Source organism: Monopterus albus, unplaced genomic scaffold (genome assembly GCF_001952655.1).
Source record: "Monopterus albus unplaced genomic scaffold, M_albus_1.0 scaffold6.1, whole genome shotgun sequence".
Taxonomy (NCBI): Eukaryota; Metazoa; Chordata; class Actinopteri; order Synbranchiformes; family Synbranchidae; genus Monopterus; species Monopterus albus.
The window spans coordinates 7,007,593-7,027,224 of NW_018127886.1; the positions used below are offsets into that span (position 1 = coordinate 7,007,593).

Genomic DNA, 19,632 nt, shown 5'->3' on the forward strand with positions numbered 1-19,632 from the left:
GATTTATATAATTTAGGTGGGCGGGGGGCAGACACAGTCTCTATGGGGTACTGGGAGCGTTGGGTGGGTAGCAGCTGCAAGGAGACAGCAGAGAGGCGTGTAAGACTGCGACCCTGCATCCTGGACTCAACTCTGGGTTGTCATAATTTAGGTTGTAAAACAAACTCGTCCAGATTTCTAGATAAGAGAACCGCACCACCCAAAGTGGGATGGATGCCATCTCTACTAATCAGACCAGGTTTTCCCCAAAATGTTTTCGAGTTGTCTATGAAGCCCACGTTATTTTCTGCAGATGCTCACAAGGGTGTTTTGAACTCCTTGTGGTTAGATGTTCTCATTCAACATTTTGCCACAAGAGGGGCCTGTAGCTGTTCAGTCAGTAATGTCTTCTCAGTGTCTACTTACAGTTACATGTTTCACATTTTCAAAGGTAACCTGGAGCAAGCCAATGAGGAGCTGAGAGCTGTGATCAAGAAGATTTGGAAGAGGACCAGCATGAAACTGCTGGACCAAGTGGTGCCGTCTGCAAGTGGTCAGTGTTCACAACACACACAGGCAAACATGAGCAACTCTTTGGATAAACAGGGCTCATTTGCTTCTCACTATCATTCACAGTCTAAGCTGTTAGCTCACTCTTTTTCTGTACAGTTCTCTCACTCACTTGGTTTGAATAAGCTACTTTTCATTTGCATTTTCCCAGGAAAGAATTGATTTAATATTAATAATGGCTACCTAGCACATAAACTACAGTATACTGTAATTTACATTTGGTCTTTCTTAGGGAGGCATTTGCATTGACAGAGAAGGAAGTCACACTACAAACAGTCCTGTGTTTGTGCTTGTGTGTATTAACAGAAGAAGGAAGGCTGGCAACCAAAGGACATGCATTTGAATGCAAATGTAATATTTCATTTATTTGAATTGAAAAGGGAGTCAAAGACATTTACACACTTTGGCTGTGTTGATTTTCACATTAGCATGCAGTTTCACTTTTTTTCCCCACTGTTTACTGTGCATCATCTAGGAACCATGCTGCGATGGGCTTCAGTTAATTCTTTCTGTCTTCAGAGAAACGGATGCTATGCCCATCTTGAATTCACATCAGTTACAATAAATTCTATGAATGACACAATTTTGCAGCTGAGGAACTGTATCAAAACATGCATAGACACTTTTTGAACTCAACCTGCAGCATAATCTTCTTCTCTGCTTTTCACCTTTTGCTTTCTCCAAGCTCTGAAGCTCAGATACAAGTATATCATATATGATATATCATATATATGTATTTATAAATATAAAAATGATGCACTAATACCGAATACAAGTGCAAATTCAGAGTGTGGTTTGCAGTCATACAAAGCTTTCCAAATATCATTGTCGCATGTCAACTTCCTCTTTTCTATACCCATAAAACTACAGCATTAAATGCTTTGCATTATGTTTTCATATTGTACAAATGGAATTCTAGGAAATTGTAACTAATTCCCAAATAGGTATGAATGTACACTTAGCCTAGTGTGTACATAGAGCTTCCTCTAGTTGTGTGCATGCAGTTTGCCCAGTGTCCTTCCATGCTTACTATGCTTCATCTCTACTATGTGTTTTTGTGTACACTCGTTTGCTAACCCTTCTGTCTGTGTCTGAATCTCTTCTGCTAAGCCTCACTCCTCCACAGCTTCCTCTGCTTTCAATAGCGTGCTCAGTGCTGGCCGCCTTCTCTTCTCTTTCTGACGTCCTTAGCTCTTTGGAGCAGTTCTGTTTTAGTCTGGTGGCATGAAACTACTGATACCTCTTTTTAAAATGTCATCAGGCTGTATCCAGAAAAAGAACCTGTTTTCACATGCACAACATTTTCTGTACATTGATCTGCCTTCACCAGGATGAGGCATTACTAAGAAAAATACAATCATATAGTTTTATCAAGTGAGTCAGTTAAATACAGTGCTAAAATGTAACTGGGCCTATGGAGTATGGCTCAGTTATTATTATTATTATTATTTTCTGTGACAATAAGTCAAAATTATATGGAAGCTTTCTCAGAATTTTGAAAAAAAAATGTAATAAACTTTTTTACAGTGCCCCCAATCCTCTTCCATAAAATGAGGCTGATCACTTGCTCCAAATGATAAATCATGAAAAACCAACCTACAACATGTCATGTAAATATAATTGATCTGATAATAGTTGGTCCATACATTTATATATATGTGAAAAATCTGGAATAGAGGCCTGAAGGCTCTGTAAGACCTCATCTGTCCAATTTATCAGACATTCTTTGAATATTATGTAGTTTAGTAAAAGTGGTTAACATCACCAAGTTCTGCTTTACACAAAAAATAAACATTTTGTGGCCTTAAATATGTTTGGTCAGGTTTTCTTTTCTGAACAGAGCCTTTTGTTGTGTTTCTCTGGCTGTGTCGGGTGATGTAAAGAAACATGTTGGGCGCCAGGAGAAAAGAAAAACCCATTTTCTGCACACCATGATTCAGGTTCCTTTTTCTTAAGTGTTTTCTCCCCAGTCAGCGTCAGCCATCACTTATCTGAGCGAATCAGACCCAGTCTTGATTTAGTATCCCTGCCCATCTGTTTCTGAAGTGACTGAAATTAAATGTTGTAAATTCTGCCAACATGTGACCTAGCAGTGATCTCTGTGGTCATTATTTGAAGTAACAGTAAATATGTCTGTTTCCTTAATGTTTATTGCATAAATTACTATAATGCTAACTGATTTTGGTACATTAAGGTGTATGAGTTCAAGAGGGTGCATGTACAATCGCATGAAAAATTGTATGTGTATGCAATTTTTTGTGCCTGTGTGAGACACGTTTGTTAACCACATGTTTTCAGAGATAAAGCTAGATGTGAGCTGCAGGCAGAGATGCTATCTGTTGATGGGTAAAAACCTGCTGCCTACGTGCAGGTGTGCATGTGTGTGTGTTATGATCCTCTGGACATGGTGCTTCCTAGTCTGAATGTTTATAATAATGCTCAAGCAGTGCAGATGGCATTTTGTTGACATGCTTAGGTATTATTGTCATTTTGTTTATTACAGGTTGTTTTAGTGTCGAGGCTGTTCTTTCTTGCAACATTCTGCAGCAGTGGTGCTTCATCACTGTGACATTTTACCGTTAATGGGTTTCAGTTTTGATACTTTTAGTGCAATTTGACTTTTCTGCCAAGTTGTGTTTCTGTTTTTTTTTATGGGAGGTAGAAGGTAAACTCTGAGGGGTTTTATTTTGAAAATAATTTGTATAATTTGATTTGTGCTAAATACCAAAAGTGTGGTATTCAGGTATTTTGCTGTTGATCTCAGAGGCTTTGATCTGTTCACTCAGATGACGAGGTAACAGTGGGGAAGTTCTATGCCACCTTCCTGATACAGGACTACTTCAGGAAGTTCAAGAGGCGCAAAGAGCAAGGTCTTGTGGGAAGGCGCTCATGGGAGAGGCTGAACATCACTATGGCTCTACAAGTGAGTAAATAATGATACACTCTGGCTGCTTCCCAAGTCCCTTACATGGGTCCACATTTCCTTCACTTTCATCTTTTCCTTGTGCCATAGTCCAGCCCACATAAGATGCCAAGAAAAGATGCAATGTGAGGAGAGAGGAGTGTCCAGTCAGTCCTGAATAACTTATCTCTGAAAAACTAAAATTAGAACTACTGGTTTAAGTATAGACTCTAATAGCCACAGCACACAAAGTCAGTGTGATGTGAACATGAATGACCAGGAGACCTTTTGAAAGACACAAGGTGCAGTATAGTCTTTCTGCTGTCAATTTGTCTTTATTCTTTTCTCAGATCTCCCCAAAAAGCCCCTCAGGTGTCTGCAGCTTATTAGGAGTCTTGCTGTTAGAGATCTACTAAGACCTCATACCAAAGTCAGGTCCCTGCACTGACTTCCAGTGGGTCATATAATGGAAATTAGAGGGTGGGTTCACCTAAATTACAAACACATTTTTTCCTACTGTACATCCAATGATATCAATCCATGCAGACCATTTAGATGAACTTTTCAATGTTTTGAGATATCCATCTGTAAGATTTCTGTCTTGCCCCTGTACACTGAAGGTGAAAAGAATGTCTTTTGTGGCACTCACTGACATCCAATGAAAAACACTGAGTGACAACACCTCTCTCATAACACTCCATGTCATTGTTTTATTGGAAGCCCCTCAAAAAATATATGTGCACTCACTCTTGCCACCTCTAAATCCATGTTAAGTGTTTATGAATCACTCTGTAATCACTGTTGTCAGTCTGAGCACAGACTGAAATATTTGCCAATGTTATCACCCAGTTTTCTCTCAACCAGATGAGATACAAAAATAAATAAAACCGCATAATGGCTGGTTATGATGGTACTGCAGGGTTGGTGTTACAGCTACTCTCTCTGCAGGCTGGCCTGCGCACGCTGCATGACATTGGGCCAGAGATCCGTCGAGCCATATCATGTGACCTGCAGGAGGCGGGGCTAGTAGATGCAAATGGGGATGAAGAAGAGGAAATCTACCGGGTAAACATTCATAAAGATAAAATCTTCTGGTTTGAGTAATAATTTATGCCTGATGTGGTTCCATAAAAACATTCTCATTGGTTTGCTATGTCTCTGTGCAGCGCAATGGCAGTCTTTTTGGGAACCACGTCAGTGGGGATCAGCAAGGCTCCTCCCACCCGACCACCGTCACCCAGCGGCCACTACAAGTCCTGGCCTTCTCCTGCAGTGGCCCGACTGACCCCATACTAACTGGCAAGAGAGCCAGCAGCAATGACAGGGAAGGAGAGACGGAGATAAACTCTTCACCCATCCAGTATAATCATCATTATCACCCCCCTCATTTATTTAATTACTCTAACTGCAATTCCACTTGCCATCAATCGCCAGTACCCTCTAATGCCAACCTCAACAATGCCAATGTGCCCTCACTTCTCAACATTACCAATGGGAGGCAGCAGAAGTGTTTGCTAAGGCGAAATCCCCCATCCTCCACCAAAAACAGACCGTCAGCATCTACTTGCAGTGAAGGGGTGCATGACAAGTCTCGGAGGTCACACTCCACAAGGTCAGTGGATTGAGACCTAACAGTGGCCCTGACTTACTGTAACAGAAACAGCATTAGGTTAGTAAAGAGAGAAGAGAATGGGAGAATCTTGTTTTGTGTAAACCAAAGCAGCTGTAGAATTATTTGGTATGATCTGATTTTTGATACTTATATTTTTATGAATTGTTCAAAAGTGACCTCAAAATTTCATTGAGCAGATGAACACAAGGTATGGTGTGCAACAAAACTGAGTACACTGCTGTGAAATATCACAAAAATGTTAAATGACTCACAATTGTATCATATTAAAGCACCTGTATTATTTTTAAATTGAAGACAAGTTAAAAACAGGTTAAACCACAAATTTTGTTGTCAGCAGTTTTCACTGGTACGTCATCATTCAGAATGGAACCAGTAACACCGCCTTTCTCATTAGGACAAAATAAGTTGTTTTTAAGTGTTTTAATGGGTCCTCTTCTCTTTTGTCACTGACTGCAAACCCCCTTCCTTTCCCATTCACCTGTTCCAAATAATCCTGTCTGTGCGACTGACCCCGTCCTCTCCTTGAAGCAGGACATGCTACTATGAGGCCTACATTAGGTATGTGCACAATGTTACCACTTAACAGAGCTTCATTTCACATTATGTTGTTTCTGATGGCGGAGGCTTTTTGTTAATAAAAAGATGCCATTTGTGTCAGTTTCAATCCACGTGATAGAGTGAATGAATACTGTGGGGAAATGCAACTCCGTGGTGCACTGCGTAAAACCTCCAACAAACAGCAAAAGAAAAAAGACAGACATCTAATCTTTAAGTGCTGCATGTACAGTATAACTGTCAAAGTTGCACTGATTAATTTATGACTCATTGTGTGTTGATGTGTGGATGTCAGGTCAGAAAGCGGTGGCGAACTTCACACCGCCATTCGTCAAGAGGAGCCGGGGGCCAGGGACAGCGGCGATGAGCGAGGCTCAGGAGTGTATTACAGTGGAGAGGAGTTTCACGAAGATGATATCATGCTCACAACGGACAGGTAGCAGCAAACGTCAGCCTGACTTGATCTCACATAAACACTAATACAGTTGTGTCCTGTAGCATCACGGCTGGACTGTTGCTGTGTATCTGATTAATATTACATATACAGTGTACAAGTATTTTCTCTCTGAGTAGCAAAATTTATTTGGGATGAGCTTGTAGTTTATGGTACATTAGTGGCAACACACTCACCACTATTATTGTACTTGTTTGTTACCTGTAGCTTTTTTAATCCAAATTTTTGTACTGATTACACAGGAGTCACTTCATTTTCACCACCTTGCAAAGAATTATGGGCTAAATCACTGTAATAAGAGAGCTGCTTTAAAAAAAAATCTTTTATTTTACAGGTTGTCCAACAAGGACTATCGTGATGGAGAGGAAGACTTGGACCTTGGGGTTTCCAAGGGTGCCTGCCAGCCTGATCGTTACTACGATGATGACCACCAGCCGATGTACCAAGACACCAGGTGGTCGCCCAGGAAATGGTTTTTACCATCAACTCAAGGTGAGATGCTACAGCGTAGCTGTCTTTTTTTTATTATTTAAAAAATTGATGATTCAGTGATTCAGTGTGCTGCTCTCATTCAGACCCAGTTTATTGTAACTGCATAGTACAAGTACTAATGTAAGGAAAATACAAAATAAATTAACATGTGTTACTACGTTATATGTATAAAACTGTACTTTGAATTAGCTTTTTTTGTTTCAATAAACTTTATTCTTGAATAAAATGATGCTATACATTCAGTAAGCAACCATAGCTGGAGTCCAGAGAGTGATCATTTTTGGTTCTTCTATTTCCTGTCAGCCTCCAACAGGCCAACATTCGGTTTTGAGCATCTTTGGAGAAGGAGTAGCCAGGATAACACTCCTTCCTCTCCATTGTGCACAGCTGTTCCACTACACCTGGTGCAGCAACAGGTACACACACACACACACACACACACACACACACCTTTTTCTGTTTATGTATATTCTGATAAGTGAATATACAGTATGCTATTGTCAAACAATGGTAGGAATACCTCTAAGAGATCTGTGTCTCCACCTCCTGCACCCAAAATGTCTCCCTTCATTGATTCTTCTTAATCATCTTGAGCTCAGGTAATGGCACTGGCCGGACTCGATGCCAGCAGAATTCGCCATCTGTCTCCTATGAGGTCACCGCGCTCCTGGGCCACGCCTCCTGCCTCACCCGTCAGCCATGATTGCTTGCCCTGCTATGCACCACTCATACAGGTGTGATCATTGTCACAAAACAAAGTGTGAGAAATGGCTCTACTGGTAGTATGCTTTATGAAATTAGTATCTCAATCAGTTACTTGTGGCAAAATGAAGGCAAAGTGTGTGTTTGTACTCAGGTGGATTGGCGCAGTCCCAGCAGTGTAGGCAACATCCCCAGAGCAGTGAAGAGGAGTTCATGGTATACAAGTGGTCACGACGGTCCCTCCAACAGCAGCCACTCTCCATCACGTCCACAGTTACCTGCAGGGAGCCACTCACACTTCATGCAGGAGAGAGGCAGTGCTAGCAGTTTGGTAGAGGCTGTGAGTAAAAGTAACCAAGAAGTGTTTTCATTGATTGTTTCACTGATTGAATGTTTGGATGAAATGTCAAAAATAATGTGCCACAGTCCAGTTACCAAGATGCAGAAGCAGAATTTTCTGTCAGTTAACAAATTGATCGTTTCAGCTCTGTTTATGCATTTTCCTGGATCCATTATGAGCACTCTTAGGGATGTCGCTTTGCACTAGTTACAGTAACATCAGAAAGACCAGGTCTTATCTGACAGCCACACAACTCCTTGTACTGTACAGGCACCTTGACAGCTGTGGCAGGACTGCTCCATGTTTCATTGCTTTTTACCAGCTGGCTCCCTGTTACTGCTCATTTCCTCATCCAGGCTTATGAACCGTCTCATTCACTATGATCTCATACCATCACTGTGAGGCAGGACCAGTACTCCTTTAGTGGTGGAACGAGTTATGGATTTGTTCAACAGAATCATGCACACATGGTTGAGATAACCTCAGGCGGACTCTGATATGTAGATGAGTTCTGACGTGAATTTATTTATAAAATCATTTCCCAGCAATTTTCAATTGAGATTATTTCTTTGCTTGTTGTTTTCAGGTGTTGATCTCTGAGGGTCTGGGGAAATATGCCAGAGACCCTAAGTTTCTGTCAGTGACCAAACACGAGATCGCAGATGCCTGTGAGATGACAATTGACGAGATGGAGAGCGCTGCTAGTAATTTGCTGAATGGGAGCATGGGTAACGGCAACACTGGGAGCACAGAGAATGTCAGCTCAGACCCACATGCCACCGCGCATCTGAGAGACTGCAGCATCCATGACTACAGCGACGAGGAGCCGTACGTGGCCGTGAAATGCGAGGAGGACCTAACAGACGAGATGATATGGATCACGTCACTATAGCAGCCGCTCAGACAGGATATTTAGCTTTTTTCAATTGAATTTCTGATACTGTTCCACATCTTTGCATCCTGCAATAGACAGAAATGATAAAATATGGATGGATAAGAGAATAAAGTGCCTTGTTTTCTCTTTCTGTGGAGTGGAGAATGGAAATGCCAGGAAGATGTGAGAAAAACATTTAGGTTTATTGAAAGGCTGAGATAAATTCACCAAATATTGAAACCAGAGGGAGATCTGCGAGCCACCTGATACCTAATTCACAACACTCCTTAGAAGTTGTTTTCCATTTGCTTTCCATTGTTATCTTTATTAGCAGTGCTTTGATACAGCAGCATACGCAAGCATAAACATGGCAGCCTTGCAAAGCCAGCCCAAAGCTTGGGAAGTAATTTTTCAAACAACTTCTGCTGAGGGTTACTACTACTGTCCAGCAGCTAAAGTCCAACAGTGGGTGTGGTAAAATGTCTCACTTTCAGTTTGTTTGCAGTTTGGGGTGCAGTATTGGCACAGTTCTGTCACACTGTCCCCAATCTATGTGATAAACAAGGCCAAGAGGCCTACACTGTTTACTGAATATGAAGGGACCATAAAATGGAAAATGTGTAACTGTTCTGAACACTATATGAAATGGTTATTGCATTAGATTTACTCACATTTCCAGAACATGAACCGTGTTCTCCGATTTGAATGTCAGACACAAACATCGGTGACAGAGAGCTGACCTTTCAAACATCAGGGAAAATGTGTGAGGTGGCTTTACAAAGCTACATATGTCCTGTATTCAGTTGACTTTCATGCCTTTAAAATGTGTGATTTTTAACCCCTTTCTACAGTTATGCTAACATTGATTTGCGCCCCACTCTTCATATTACACTTTGGCCTCCGTGATTTGAATTGCACAGAACAAAATGAGATAAACATAATATTTTTGTTGGTTTATTTCAGCTAATCTCAGCGCAGAGTGCTGATCCAAAGCTACTCCAGCCAGTGAGTCAGGGAGCTGCTCTAGGTTCACAGTTCAGGGTTAAACATTACTCATCTCTGTTTTTGACTTGAATTAGGGAATCACATATCACTGACAAAAAAATATATTGTTCTGTTTCACCTGCATGCTGACATGACACAGATAAGCTAAGTCTTTCCTTCTTTACACCAACCAACCAGGTCCTAACTCAGCAACTTACACATTAACTTGACCATGAAAAAGGAAGTTGAGGATGTTATTACAGCACAGGAGAGACCATTTCATTGTTACAAACTCAGACAGAATATGCAATGATTCACTTTACTCACACCTGTTTTAGACTATTTGAATGAGTAGTTATGAAAAAAGTAGAGTTCAGAGTGTTGTGACATTTTGAAGTTGTAATCTACAGCCATTCCTTAACAAAAGGTAATAAAATAAGACCATTCAGAAATTAATGCCTCACAGCTGAAGTACAAAGTTAGCACGAGAGTATCATTTGTCAGTCCTGTCTGGCTCAATGTTTCACTGCCTCGACAGCTGAAAAGCTTTGCTTCATTCCCATAAATCGTGTGTCACGTGACTGATTTTGAATGAATTTCTCTCAAGCTTGTACTATGATTAAGTAAATGGATCACGACACAAAGCTTTGGCAGATATTTGCTGTTTGTTACTGTTTACGTGTTGCATTTTTACAATGCCGCAACTGAAAGGGAGACTCACTTGAATATATCGGGGTTTTTTTTATAGCTTGTATATAGTGTGTTCTTGGAGTGGAGTGATTAACGTTAGCTCTTGCCTTTTATTTGTAGGGATATGCAAGATGTCCCAAACAGCTGCTGTCTACACACACAGCTCACAGGTAAAAACAGTGAGGTGAAGCACCATCTCTCATGTGCTGTACTCCTCCATTAACCCATGTTCGTCTACCACTGCCAACTGTAACAATGTCTTCAGGTTTTATAAAGCAACACTGGATCACACAGGGCAATCTAATTTATTTTTTTTATTTTCCTCAATCCCTAAATACTGTTGTCAGGGCAACAGGTTCCATCTGTGCAATCAAAGGGCTTTTTCAAATACAAGACCAAAATTGATTTGAGTGCATTTACAGACTTCAATATTTTAATATTATTCCAGATATGGTTCATGTTTACGTTGTTTCTGAGTTGTGCACTAGTTCTTATGAACAGTGGTAACACAAGATTTGAACATGACTGATTACACCCTTACAGTCTAATGTGACCTACAGTGGGATGTGAGCCGGTGTCTGAACTACTCTCGCATGTGAAATGTACTTATTTCCTCTTCTCTCCAGAGGATTCATTGATAAGCAGGTTTTGGTGGCCAATAGATAGAAAAGACTTATGCATTTTCTAACACACACAAGCATGTAAACTGTCTTTGAGACATTTAAGAAATATTATTCTTATTACCTCTAACTATCCAGGTGTGTTGGTTGTGGAAAAGGCTGCATTTGCAAAAAATGTATGTAAAACAGATTAAAGGACTAAATAATGTGAAACATTTTTATATAAAAAATTTTATTTTCATGTAAAGAACTTTTTTTTTTTTTAATCTGACCGGCCACCTCAGGCGCCCCAAAATTCTGAGTGAGGATTTGTTAGTGATGATCTGAAAGCAGACTCAGAAAGTCATCTTGGTGTTTGTCTGGAATAGGGACACACAGTTACCGTCCTCTTCATTTTGTCTAAATACAATCTTCAGAGGTTCTGTTTTACTGTTTTGGGTCCTAATGACTATATACATATATATATATATATATATATTAGAGTAATTAAGAGCACTTCAAAAGCCACATTAGTTACATGCTGTAAGCAGAAATCTGTATATTTCTCCCTCTGAAGCACACTTCTGAGCTGATACAACACCACAAAGAACACAGGACTATAGCGTCATGTACAGTTGGTTGTGGGGGATTAAACCTGTGATCCTGGGATGGTTTCTCTGAACGTCAGCCTCTCGTGATGAAAGAGGCGGCCACATTTTCTACAGCAGATGATGTAACTCCTGTTTACACAGAAAAAACAGGGAGGACCATAATGGGAGAAACACTAATTGTTGGATCACCACTTTTTTCAGTAAAACTCAAATAGTAATTCAGTGCCACTGACTGGTTTTACAAAGCTTAATAAAGTCTAATTTGAATGGCCAAGCAAGCAAGCAAGCAAGCAAAGCTTATTTATATAGCACCTTTCTAAACCTGCGTTACAAGGTGCTTTCCAGTAAAACATAAATAATAATAATAATAAAGATACCTAAGACCAGATACAACACATCTATACAGCAAAATAACAAGAAAAATACAGTACATAGTCAAAACAAATACATCAGTCAATAAAATTGTCGAAGGCCCGTGAATACAAATGCGTTTTAAGAAGTGATTTAAAAACAGACAGGTTCGGAGCAGATCTAAGCCAAGGCTGCTTGGGTTTCTACAGTTCAGTAACTTGAGTCAATGACCAAATCTGGTGGCTCACATCATGTCAGGACCTCAGTGGCAGCCAGTAAACACCCAGAAAGAAAAACAGTACAACTATCTAAATACATCAACATTTAGAGTTTTATCAGAAGAAATGTGACAAAGCTTTGTTGTGCAACCAACAACTTTATTTTTGTACTGTTCCACTGCTTTTCAGAGGTCTATGAAATGACGATGTATAAAATCTGTACAGTGTTTGTAAAAACTAAGTGATGTACTTGAAGATTTCTGCTTTCTACCCACTTGTTGTATGAAAACTAAAAGCTATAGTTATCTATTTTGTAGCATAAGTATTAGTACCTTATAGATTTTGTACCAATGAAAACAAAAACCCTGTTTTGTACATTTGAATTCTCACCTAAACTGACAATGAACCTGCTGAGGAATTTTCTAAAGACAACTGAATAAAGTCATAAGAACAAGGTCAGGTTGGTTTCTAGTGTTTGTTTACAATACAAAAAAAAAGCAAAAACAAACATGCAAACAATAAAAGCTGTATAAATTTTCACATTAATTTTCCCTTTATGATCCACGTTACTCCGTCATTAGGCCACAAATGATTTAAACATTAAAATAATAATATAAAAGACTGCAAATAAACTATCATAATAATGATGCTGGGCTAAGATACTTGGTTGGGTAGTGCAAAGCTTAATAAGACAATAAAATTCACTGTATCAATCAACACTTCATGCATTCATTTGAGGAAAATTTTCAGTAAAGGTGGTTCAAACATCTGCTCAAAACTGTCAGTCCTGGGTGGATCAAACTGAAACGCAGCTCCTGAGTCACATCAAAACACGATCTTATAGGCAACAGTGGTATTATCTGATCTGTTTAGTGTACACACAATCATCTTTAAAAGCTTCATCGTAAACATCCACAATACATACAGACAGGTGTTAGTGTATTTTAGTTTTTAGACATCTTTAGTGTATATTTTAACTAAAGTGCAGGTTAACACTAGATCTGTTAGACAGATTTGATATTCTGAAATATAATTTGCACTTTAGATTCAACAGTTCTGTGTCAAAAGGCGATTTTGTGAGCTGTCAAACTTGAGACAAAAGCATAAACATAGAGCACCAAAGGCAAATGACACATGATGATCACAATGGATTAGCTTTAACTTTCTATGTACACAACAGTGCCTTCAGAAAGACTGTTCCTTCTGAAATTAAAAAAAGTATGGTAGTGAAATTGCATTAAGTCTATGTTATGAAATATTTTTAGTTTGAATGCACTCTGTCTAGCTCCTGTTTTCCTCTGCCCTGACATAAGGTCCGCTTGCAGTCTTTTCTGCTCTAAGTACTGTGAGGCATTTTATCATAAATGATGTTTTCATAATAAAATGTCTTCTTGTGGGAGTGAGGATTGTATTCTGACTACATACTGTATGAATCTTCCCATAGTTCAGCTAGTGTAGTTTCATGCTGTAGAAAACATATATACAACCAAATAAAAGATTATGCTACAACGTTTAGAAAAGCTGCCTTTGGATTTTCACAGAACCAGAGCCAGTGAGAAAGCACCTGCAGGTCCACAGGTTGATTTCAAGACCAGGATGATTTGAGTTTGAGTCCTGATCAGAGCAACACAACGCAGAGCAAAACAGAAAAACAGCTGTGGCTGTTTCTTTCCAAACGTCAGTGCTTTCTGTGACAAAAATGTTAAATCTGCAAGTTTTCAGAAAGGAAGAGGGATGTTATCTTGGTATCAGACAGCAGCAGTGATCACTCAAGACTTTAGCTGTCGAATGAAGGCAGACGTGAACAAATTGTGATGAGGAGATAATATACAAAGGGGAAAACTGTTTCAAAAAGTAGTGGGCTAAAAAATATGATTGTGGTCCTAAGAAGGAAGGGGGAAACCACTTTCCTCAGAACTGAACTTATCTGTGCTGAAATTAATCCAGGTTTCATTGTGACTCCAATTAGAAAAAATGGACTGAATGAACATGAGACACTTTGATCAGATTTTGTTCTACTTTGAAACCTGAAACCCAGATAACACATTTCCTGTACTGTAGAATTCAGTTGAAAATGTCACTGTGGCTTATCTCAGCCTGTGGCTGAAATGTTAACTAAGCAATGTTAGAGGCATTATTGATGTCAAAGATTGTAAGGCTTGAGAATCACTGCAGCTGTGTAGTATTTAAGACATATGACGTGGGTGTGCATGCACACAAACACATTGCAAAATTGGTGCATTGTTATCCAACATATCTGACAAGGTAATGCCAGGCAAACTGAGCAAAAACTTCTGAGGAACTACTTTTCATTATGTTCAGAGTAACTATGCAATTGTTCATCTTTCCTAACAATCATATTGTGCAATCATGAAGTGCCAGCACAGCCAACACTAAATGTATAGAGTATATAAAATCAAGTGTCTGGTGAAGTAGGTTTGTCCCTACAACTGTTGATCTTCAGCATTGGCTAGTCAAAACTGCTACAGACAAGCCAACGTAGTTAAACTGAGCAAACAACTGATTTTAGTTACTGAGTCCACTAACCATAACCAGGTCGGAAGGAAACCATAATCAGAATGTCTTCAAACTGCTTTGCAATAGCTCTAAGATTATGTTATGAAACTGTATTCAGCATCATGATCAGACCTTTGTAATTACTGTTAACCTGTGACTACTAGACAAACCACAGTATGTTAGCTTGTTTGCAAATCGGATGTGTTAACAAGGCAACACACGACTCATTTACAATATCGGCTCAAAAAGCAAAACAATCAGCTCCTAATCAAGCTCAAGATAAACTGATCACACATGTTGTTGCCTAACAACTGACTGTGTTGTAAACTGTTTCTGAACCACATGTACCCTTTGCCTTTATCTCTGTGTATCGAGTGTTGACGGTCGGTACACAGGAACCCGTGGGCTGACGAGAGGAGGGCGGCCTCTGATGATGTCAGCAGCCTTCTCTGCCATCATGATGGTAGGAGCGTTGAGGTTGCCACTGATGATGCTGGGCATGATGGAGGCGTCGACTACATGCAGCCGCTCCAGACCCAGAACACGTGTGTTCGGGTCCACAACTGCCATTGGGTCAGAGGGCGAGCCCATCTTACAGGTGCAGGATGGGTGGTAGGCGGTGTCAGCCTTCTGGCGGACAAAAGCATCAATGTCGGCGTCGGATTGGACTTGAGGGCCGGGCAGGACTTCGGGTCCACGGAATGGGTCGAAGGCCTTCTGGGCAAAAATCTCTCTGGAGAGTTTGACACACTCCCTGAACTCCCACACATCAATATCTGAGAGGAGAGCACATGATGTAGAAGAAAATCAGGCTTTCTCAGTTTTAAATTCTGCTCCATTAGTAGTATGCCAGTCAACCCAACTCCAGGCTCCTACTCAAAATAACTTTCTTCTTCAGATGCTAATATTTATTATTATGCACAAAGTAAAATTCATTAAAATTATTATCATTGTTCAAAATAGTAGCTCAGCCATCAAGGGAAAAGTCGCAGCAAAATGTCAAGCAAAGTACATCCAGATATTCGTTGTGTAGAGTATGTCTCATTGTGTATGAGAAGACTAATATTTTGGGAAATAAGCTGGAGTTAATGGACTTTAATGGATTTGGTTCCTGAGTGCTCAGTGACAGAATCTTACCAGTGGAGAGATAGTTCGGATTGATATTTGGGTGATCCAGAGGATTGGCGCTCTTCAGCTTAATCCAACCAATACTGGTGCTTCTCATTGGTCCGACATGAACCTACAACACAAGTTATAAACACCCAGTTAATCTCTGATACCTAATCTACTGCTGTTCTCAAGCTTTTTCCAGACTCCTCCCAACCACCTGGATCAAAAAAATGTTTCATCTGCTGCACAATAAAAAAGAATTCATTAGTTGCCACTGTGCTTGCTGTCCAGGTAGCCAGAAATGACACATCTACTTACTCATTTTGTATGACACAGGAAAAACAGTTGTTATTTAGAACGAAAGTGTAATGAAAACTTTGTTTCATGTTGTAGAAGAGGTGCAACTTGAGAAATGGATTCAAATCTTTCTTTATTATGCAGTGGACAGAATATTTTTTCATCCAGATGTTTTTGAGGATTCTCAAGATAGATTGTAATGAGCACACATCCAGAAAACCTCTACAGGTGCTGAATCAAAACACTGAATGAAAGCAAATGTTTGACACTTTACAGAAAGCTCCCTAATTTAACAGTGTTTTAAGCAGTGTTTTAATTGAGCATGGAACTTCTGGGGGTTGGGCGAATCAATGCTTAGCACTCTGATTATCATGGCAAAACATGCAAGGGGCAACAATCCTGACATGTACGTTAAACCCTTCTGCAATGGAAAGTTTCTTCAGCTGAGTTGCTGAGAATTTATTCACTCAGAGATATCTTTGGGAAACCCCAGAACTCAGACTCAGTGATAGTTACTGCTAAATGATGAATGAGAAGTGGTGCAAGTGGAACAACCACTGTGTGGTTTATTGTCTTTCATAGTTGTACTGATATCGCCCTTTAACCTATTTCCTATGACATATTTAAGGATTTGCACCCATTAATTAAACACAAATAAACCAATGACAATTTTGCTCACATTTAACACTTTATATTTCTCAGATGACATTAAAGAATATATAATAAAAATCTGCCCTCATCCATGGGTAGTGTGTAGCATACAAAATCCAAATCCAGGCACTCAAGTGGATGTATGCTCACAGGTCACTTTATTAGGTACACCTGTACAATTGTATACAATTTAGTGCAACACTTCCACCTTAACATCTGTGTTTATGAAGCTTAAAACGTTTTATTTTTTGGTGAAATTTTCATAAATGTATACATTTAATTATATTGTTATTATTGAGGTCATAGTTAAAGGTGGTGTCACACTGGACTACATTATATTTAGCAGTGTCTCTATATTTTTGTCCTCCACAGCTATATACGTGAGAGGGTCAGAATATTAGGAACAGTTTATAATAAAAGTCCTTTAAGAAATATGAGCTAAAACAGGATGTATATAGTGAATGTCTTGGGCCAGACAAATAAATAAATAAATAATATGAATAGAAGCCTAATTTCAGGGGTATACACTATGTGACAGCTATAATTCACTGAAAAGAAGCAAGAGTTTAAATAATTAACAGGCTGACTCTAAGGAAATCGTTTTATTAATTGGCGCAGCCAATTCCCAAGGAATGGCATGTGTGACTCTGTAAACACTGCCCTGTGTGCTGTGCATGCAGGAGGGTCTTATCTAATAGAGCATGGCTAATAATGTGGTTGTTTCAGTGTGTGCATGTGTACAGGTATGAGAGCACACAACAGTTCATGGACTACAGCACATGGTTGAACTAACAGCCAGAAAACACACACAGTTATTTGCCTGTACAACAAAAGAGCAGTAAAATCTCAAACCTGTGAAAGCTGCCAAACACACCAATGTTCATATCAATTATATTTTCTCATTACATCTCCACCACCCACTCCACTCACAAAAAACACAGACCACACACCTGATATGCCTCTATCTTGGAGGCAACTCGTCCATGGTCGATAATTTGTGAGGGCAGGAAGTGAAATTCGATGTCGGGGTGTGTGACGAGTGGGCGGCTGCGGATGAATCCACCACTCTCCATGTGGGCTGTTGCTCCATAACCTAGGTGACGAGCATCACAGTAACTGAGATGGGCCACAATCTGTATACTGTGCAAGTTAATGTCATTTCAACAGATGTTTTTTCAACCATCTTTAAGCAAATTCTTTAAAAGAACCATATGAATGTGGTTGTGACAAAAACACTAGCTCAAAACATTTACAACTGACTGTTTCCTGCGGTGTATAAGGTTATGTGATCTGTGCCCGCACTGGAGATTAATAATTCCGTGCATCTGGCTGGTTATCATTCGGGGCTGGAAAGCAGATGATCTACATAAATAATGAGTAATACTTACAGAATAGAGGATATGATCCAACTGTGGAAAACCATACTGTGAATATTTCATTAAGTAGGAAACTGTTTTCCTCAAACTCCATTAACTTTCCACTAACTCTTTTAAAATGCAGAGATTATATAAACCCATACCTATCAATAACTGGTATTCGCAGATTAAATGAAGGAATACTATTAAAACTATTATTGTAGAACATTTGGGAGAGTGTAAATGTCGCCATATGTATGTGCACACTAGGTGTCTTTAGTTACCAGTGAACGTGGTAAGCCATTCAAGACCTATCTTAACCATTTGGAAAGGTTTCTGTGCCTTGTGGAGGGTGATAGGCTGAGTGCACTGCTGCTGGACGTATAGCTCCAAATGATCCTGCAGGTTACTGCCAACACCTGAGAAACAACAACCAGGAGTCAAAGTAGGTCCCATTTAGACTTGGTATTAAAATGCTTCTCAGGGATCTGAACACAAGTGGACAGCCGGGACACATCACCGTTCATACCTGTCGATATACATACATCTCCAGTATGCCCAGCTCTCTCTCCATTTTTTTTTTTTAGTGTTGGTGCACTCTCACCACAGCAACCACCACATCCTGAACCTATGACATATTTTCCTTGAACATCTTTACTCACTCATCTCTCATTTTCTACCGCTTAGTCCCTGAACAGGGTCACGGGGGGCCGGAGCCAATCCCGGCTGGCAATCGGGCGAAGGCGGGGTATACCCTGGACAGGTCGCCAATCCATCGCAGGGCGAACACATAGACGAACAACCGCACACGCACTCCTATGGAAAGCAATTTAGAGACACCAATCAACCTAAGCTGCATGTCTTTGGACTGTGGGAGGAAGCCGGAGTACCCAGTAACCTTCTCGCTGTGAGGCAACAGTGCTAACCACTGCGCCACCGTGCTGCCCTTGAACATCTTTATCGGAGATGCAATAGCATTTACATTACAAAACATATGTGTTCAAATGCGTCCCAGAACACCTCAGCAAGAGGTTTCAGTGATTGGATCACGATCCATCTTGGTGGTTGTTTACACTTATAAAGTACTGTACACTTGTAAAGTACTGTGTGATGTAAACTTAATGTTGGCACTCAAAATATATCAGCATTCGGTCGATAATCATTTTCCAGCCTGCTAGGAAAAGCATGAGTGCCCCTATCAAAAAGCAGAACTTCCACTTTAACTTATCTACTTCCAACACTCAGCAGAGATTCACAAAAATCCATAAGTCTGTTATGAACGCCAGGGCTCAACCACAGGTGGAGGTGAATGGATGTAAACACTAACATCTGCTCAAAACATGATGTATGTGGGCTTAGGGGATGATTGTTACTTATTCTGTCCACTTGTGATCCAATCGCCCAGGACACATTTTAAATCTAAATGAAGTCATAGAGACGCATTCAAACTAGGCATCATACAGTTAAGGTCAAAATTATTAGCCCCTTTATGAAAAACCCCCAACTTTTCCATAGAAATGACCACAAGAAAATGTTTGCTTCCAAAACAACAACAACAAAATCACCACTAAAATAATTTAATATGCTCAATATGTGCACAAATACAGGCATTAAATGGAATGTAAAACATATAAAAGGCGGGTACTCTGGACTGCAACATGTTTAAAACTTGGCGCTCTTCCTCAGGCAGCATACTCTAATTAAATACTTACATGCTTAAATATATCTCTAATCACACAAAATGTACC

General features: G+C 39.9%; 2 protein-coding genes across 27 annotated transcripts in view; one reads left to right on the plus strand and one right to left on the minus strand.

The window, feature by feature from the left end:
• Nucleotides 1-13,319, plus strand: part of LOC109970859 (voltage-dependent L-type calcium channel subunit alpha-1D) — a 78,400-nt gene extending 65,081 nt beyond the window's left edge. For 25 of the 26 annotated variants that reach the window (XM_020618714.1, XM_020618743.1, XM_020618760.1 and 22 more), the window contains 11 exons: nucleotides 431-532; nucleotides 3,336-3,472; nucleotides 4,400-4,516; nucleotides 4,618-5,063; nucleotides 5,613-5,642; nucleotides 5,935-6,075; nucleotides 6,428-6,585; nucleotides 6,889-7,001; nucleotides 7,185-7,319; nucleotides 7,442-7,627; nucleotides 8,214-13,319. In XM_020618714.1, the coding sequence (XP_020474370.1) occupies nucleotides 431-532; nucleotides 3,336-3,472; nucleotides 4,400-4,516; nucleotides 4,618-5,063; nucleotides 5,613-5,642; nucleotides 5,935-6,075; nucleotides 6,428-6,585; nucleotides 6,889-7,001; nucleotides 7,185-7,319; nucleotides 7,442-7,627; nucleotides 8,214-8,519 (1,871 nt within the window). In that variant the 3' untranslated portion in view covers nucleotides 8,520-13,319. The remainder of the gene's footprint in view (nucleotides 1-430; nucleotides 533-3,335; nucleotides 3,473-4,399; nucleotides 4,517-4,617; nucleotides 5,064-5,612; nucleotides 5,643-5,934; nucleotides 6,076-6,427; nucleotides 6,586-6,888; nucleotides 7,002-7,184; nucleotides 7,320-7,441; nucleotides 7,628-8,213) is intronic. The other variant, XM_020618722.1, reaches the window with a different exon arrangement.
• chdh (choline dehydrogenase) overlaps nucleotides 13,320-19,632 on the minus strand; it is a 10,862-nt gene continuing 4,549 nt past the window's right edge. Inside the window, exons 7-11 of the mRNA XM_020615819.1 lie at nucleotides 18,811-18,839; nucleotides 18,169-18,303; nucleotides 17,480-17,622; nucleotides 15,609-15,711; nucleotides 13,320-15,247 (exon numbers count right to left, since the gene is read on the minus strand). Of these exons, the coding sequence (XP_020471475.1) occupies nucleotides 14,829-15,247; nucleotides 15,609-15,711; nucleotides 17,480-17,622; nucleotides 18,169-18,303; nucleotides 18,811-18,839 (829 nt within the window). The 3' untranslated portion in view covers nucleotides 13,320-14,828. The remainder of the gene's footprint in view (nucleotides 15,248-15,608; nucleotides 15,712-17,479; nucleotides 17,623-18,168; nucleotides 18,304-18,810; nucleotides 18,840-19,632) is intronic.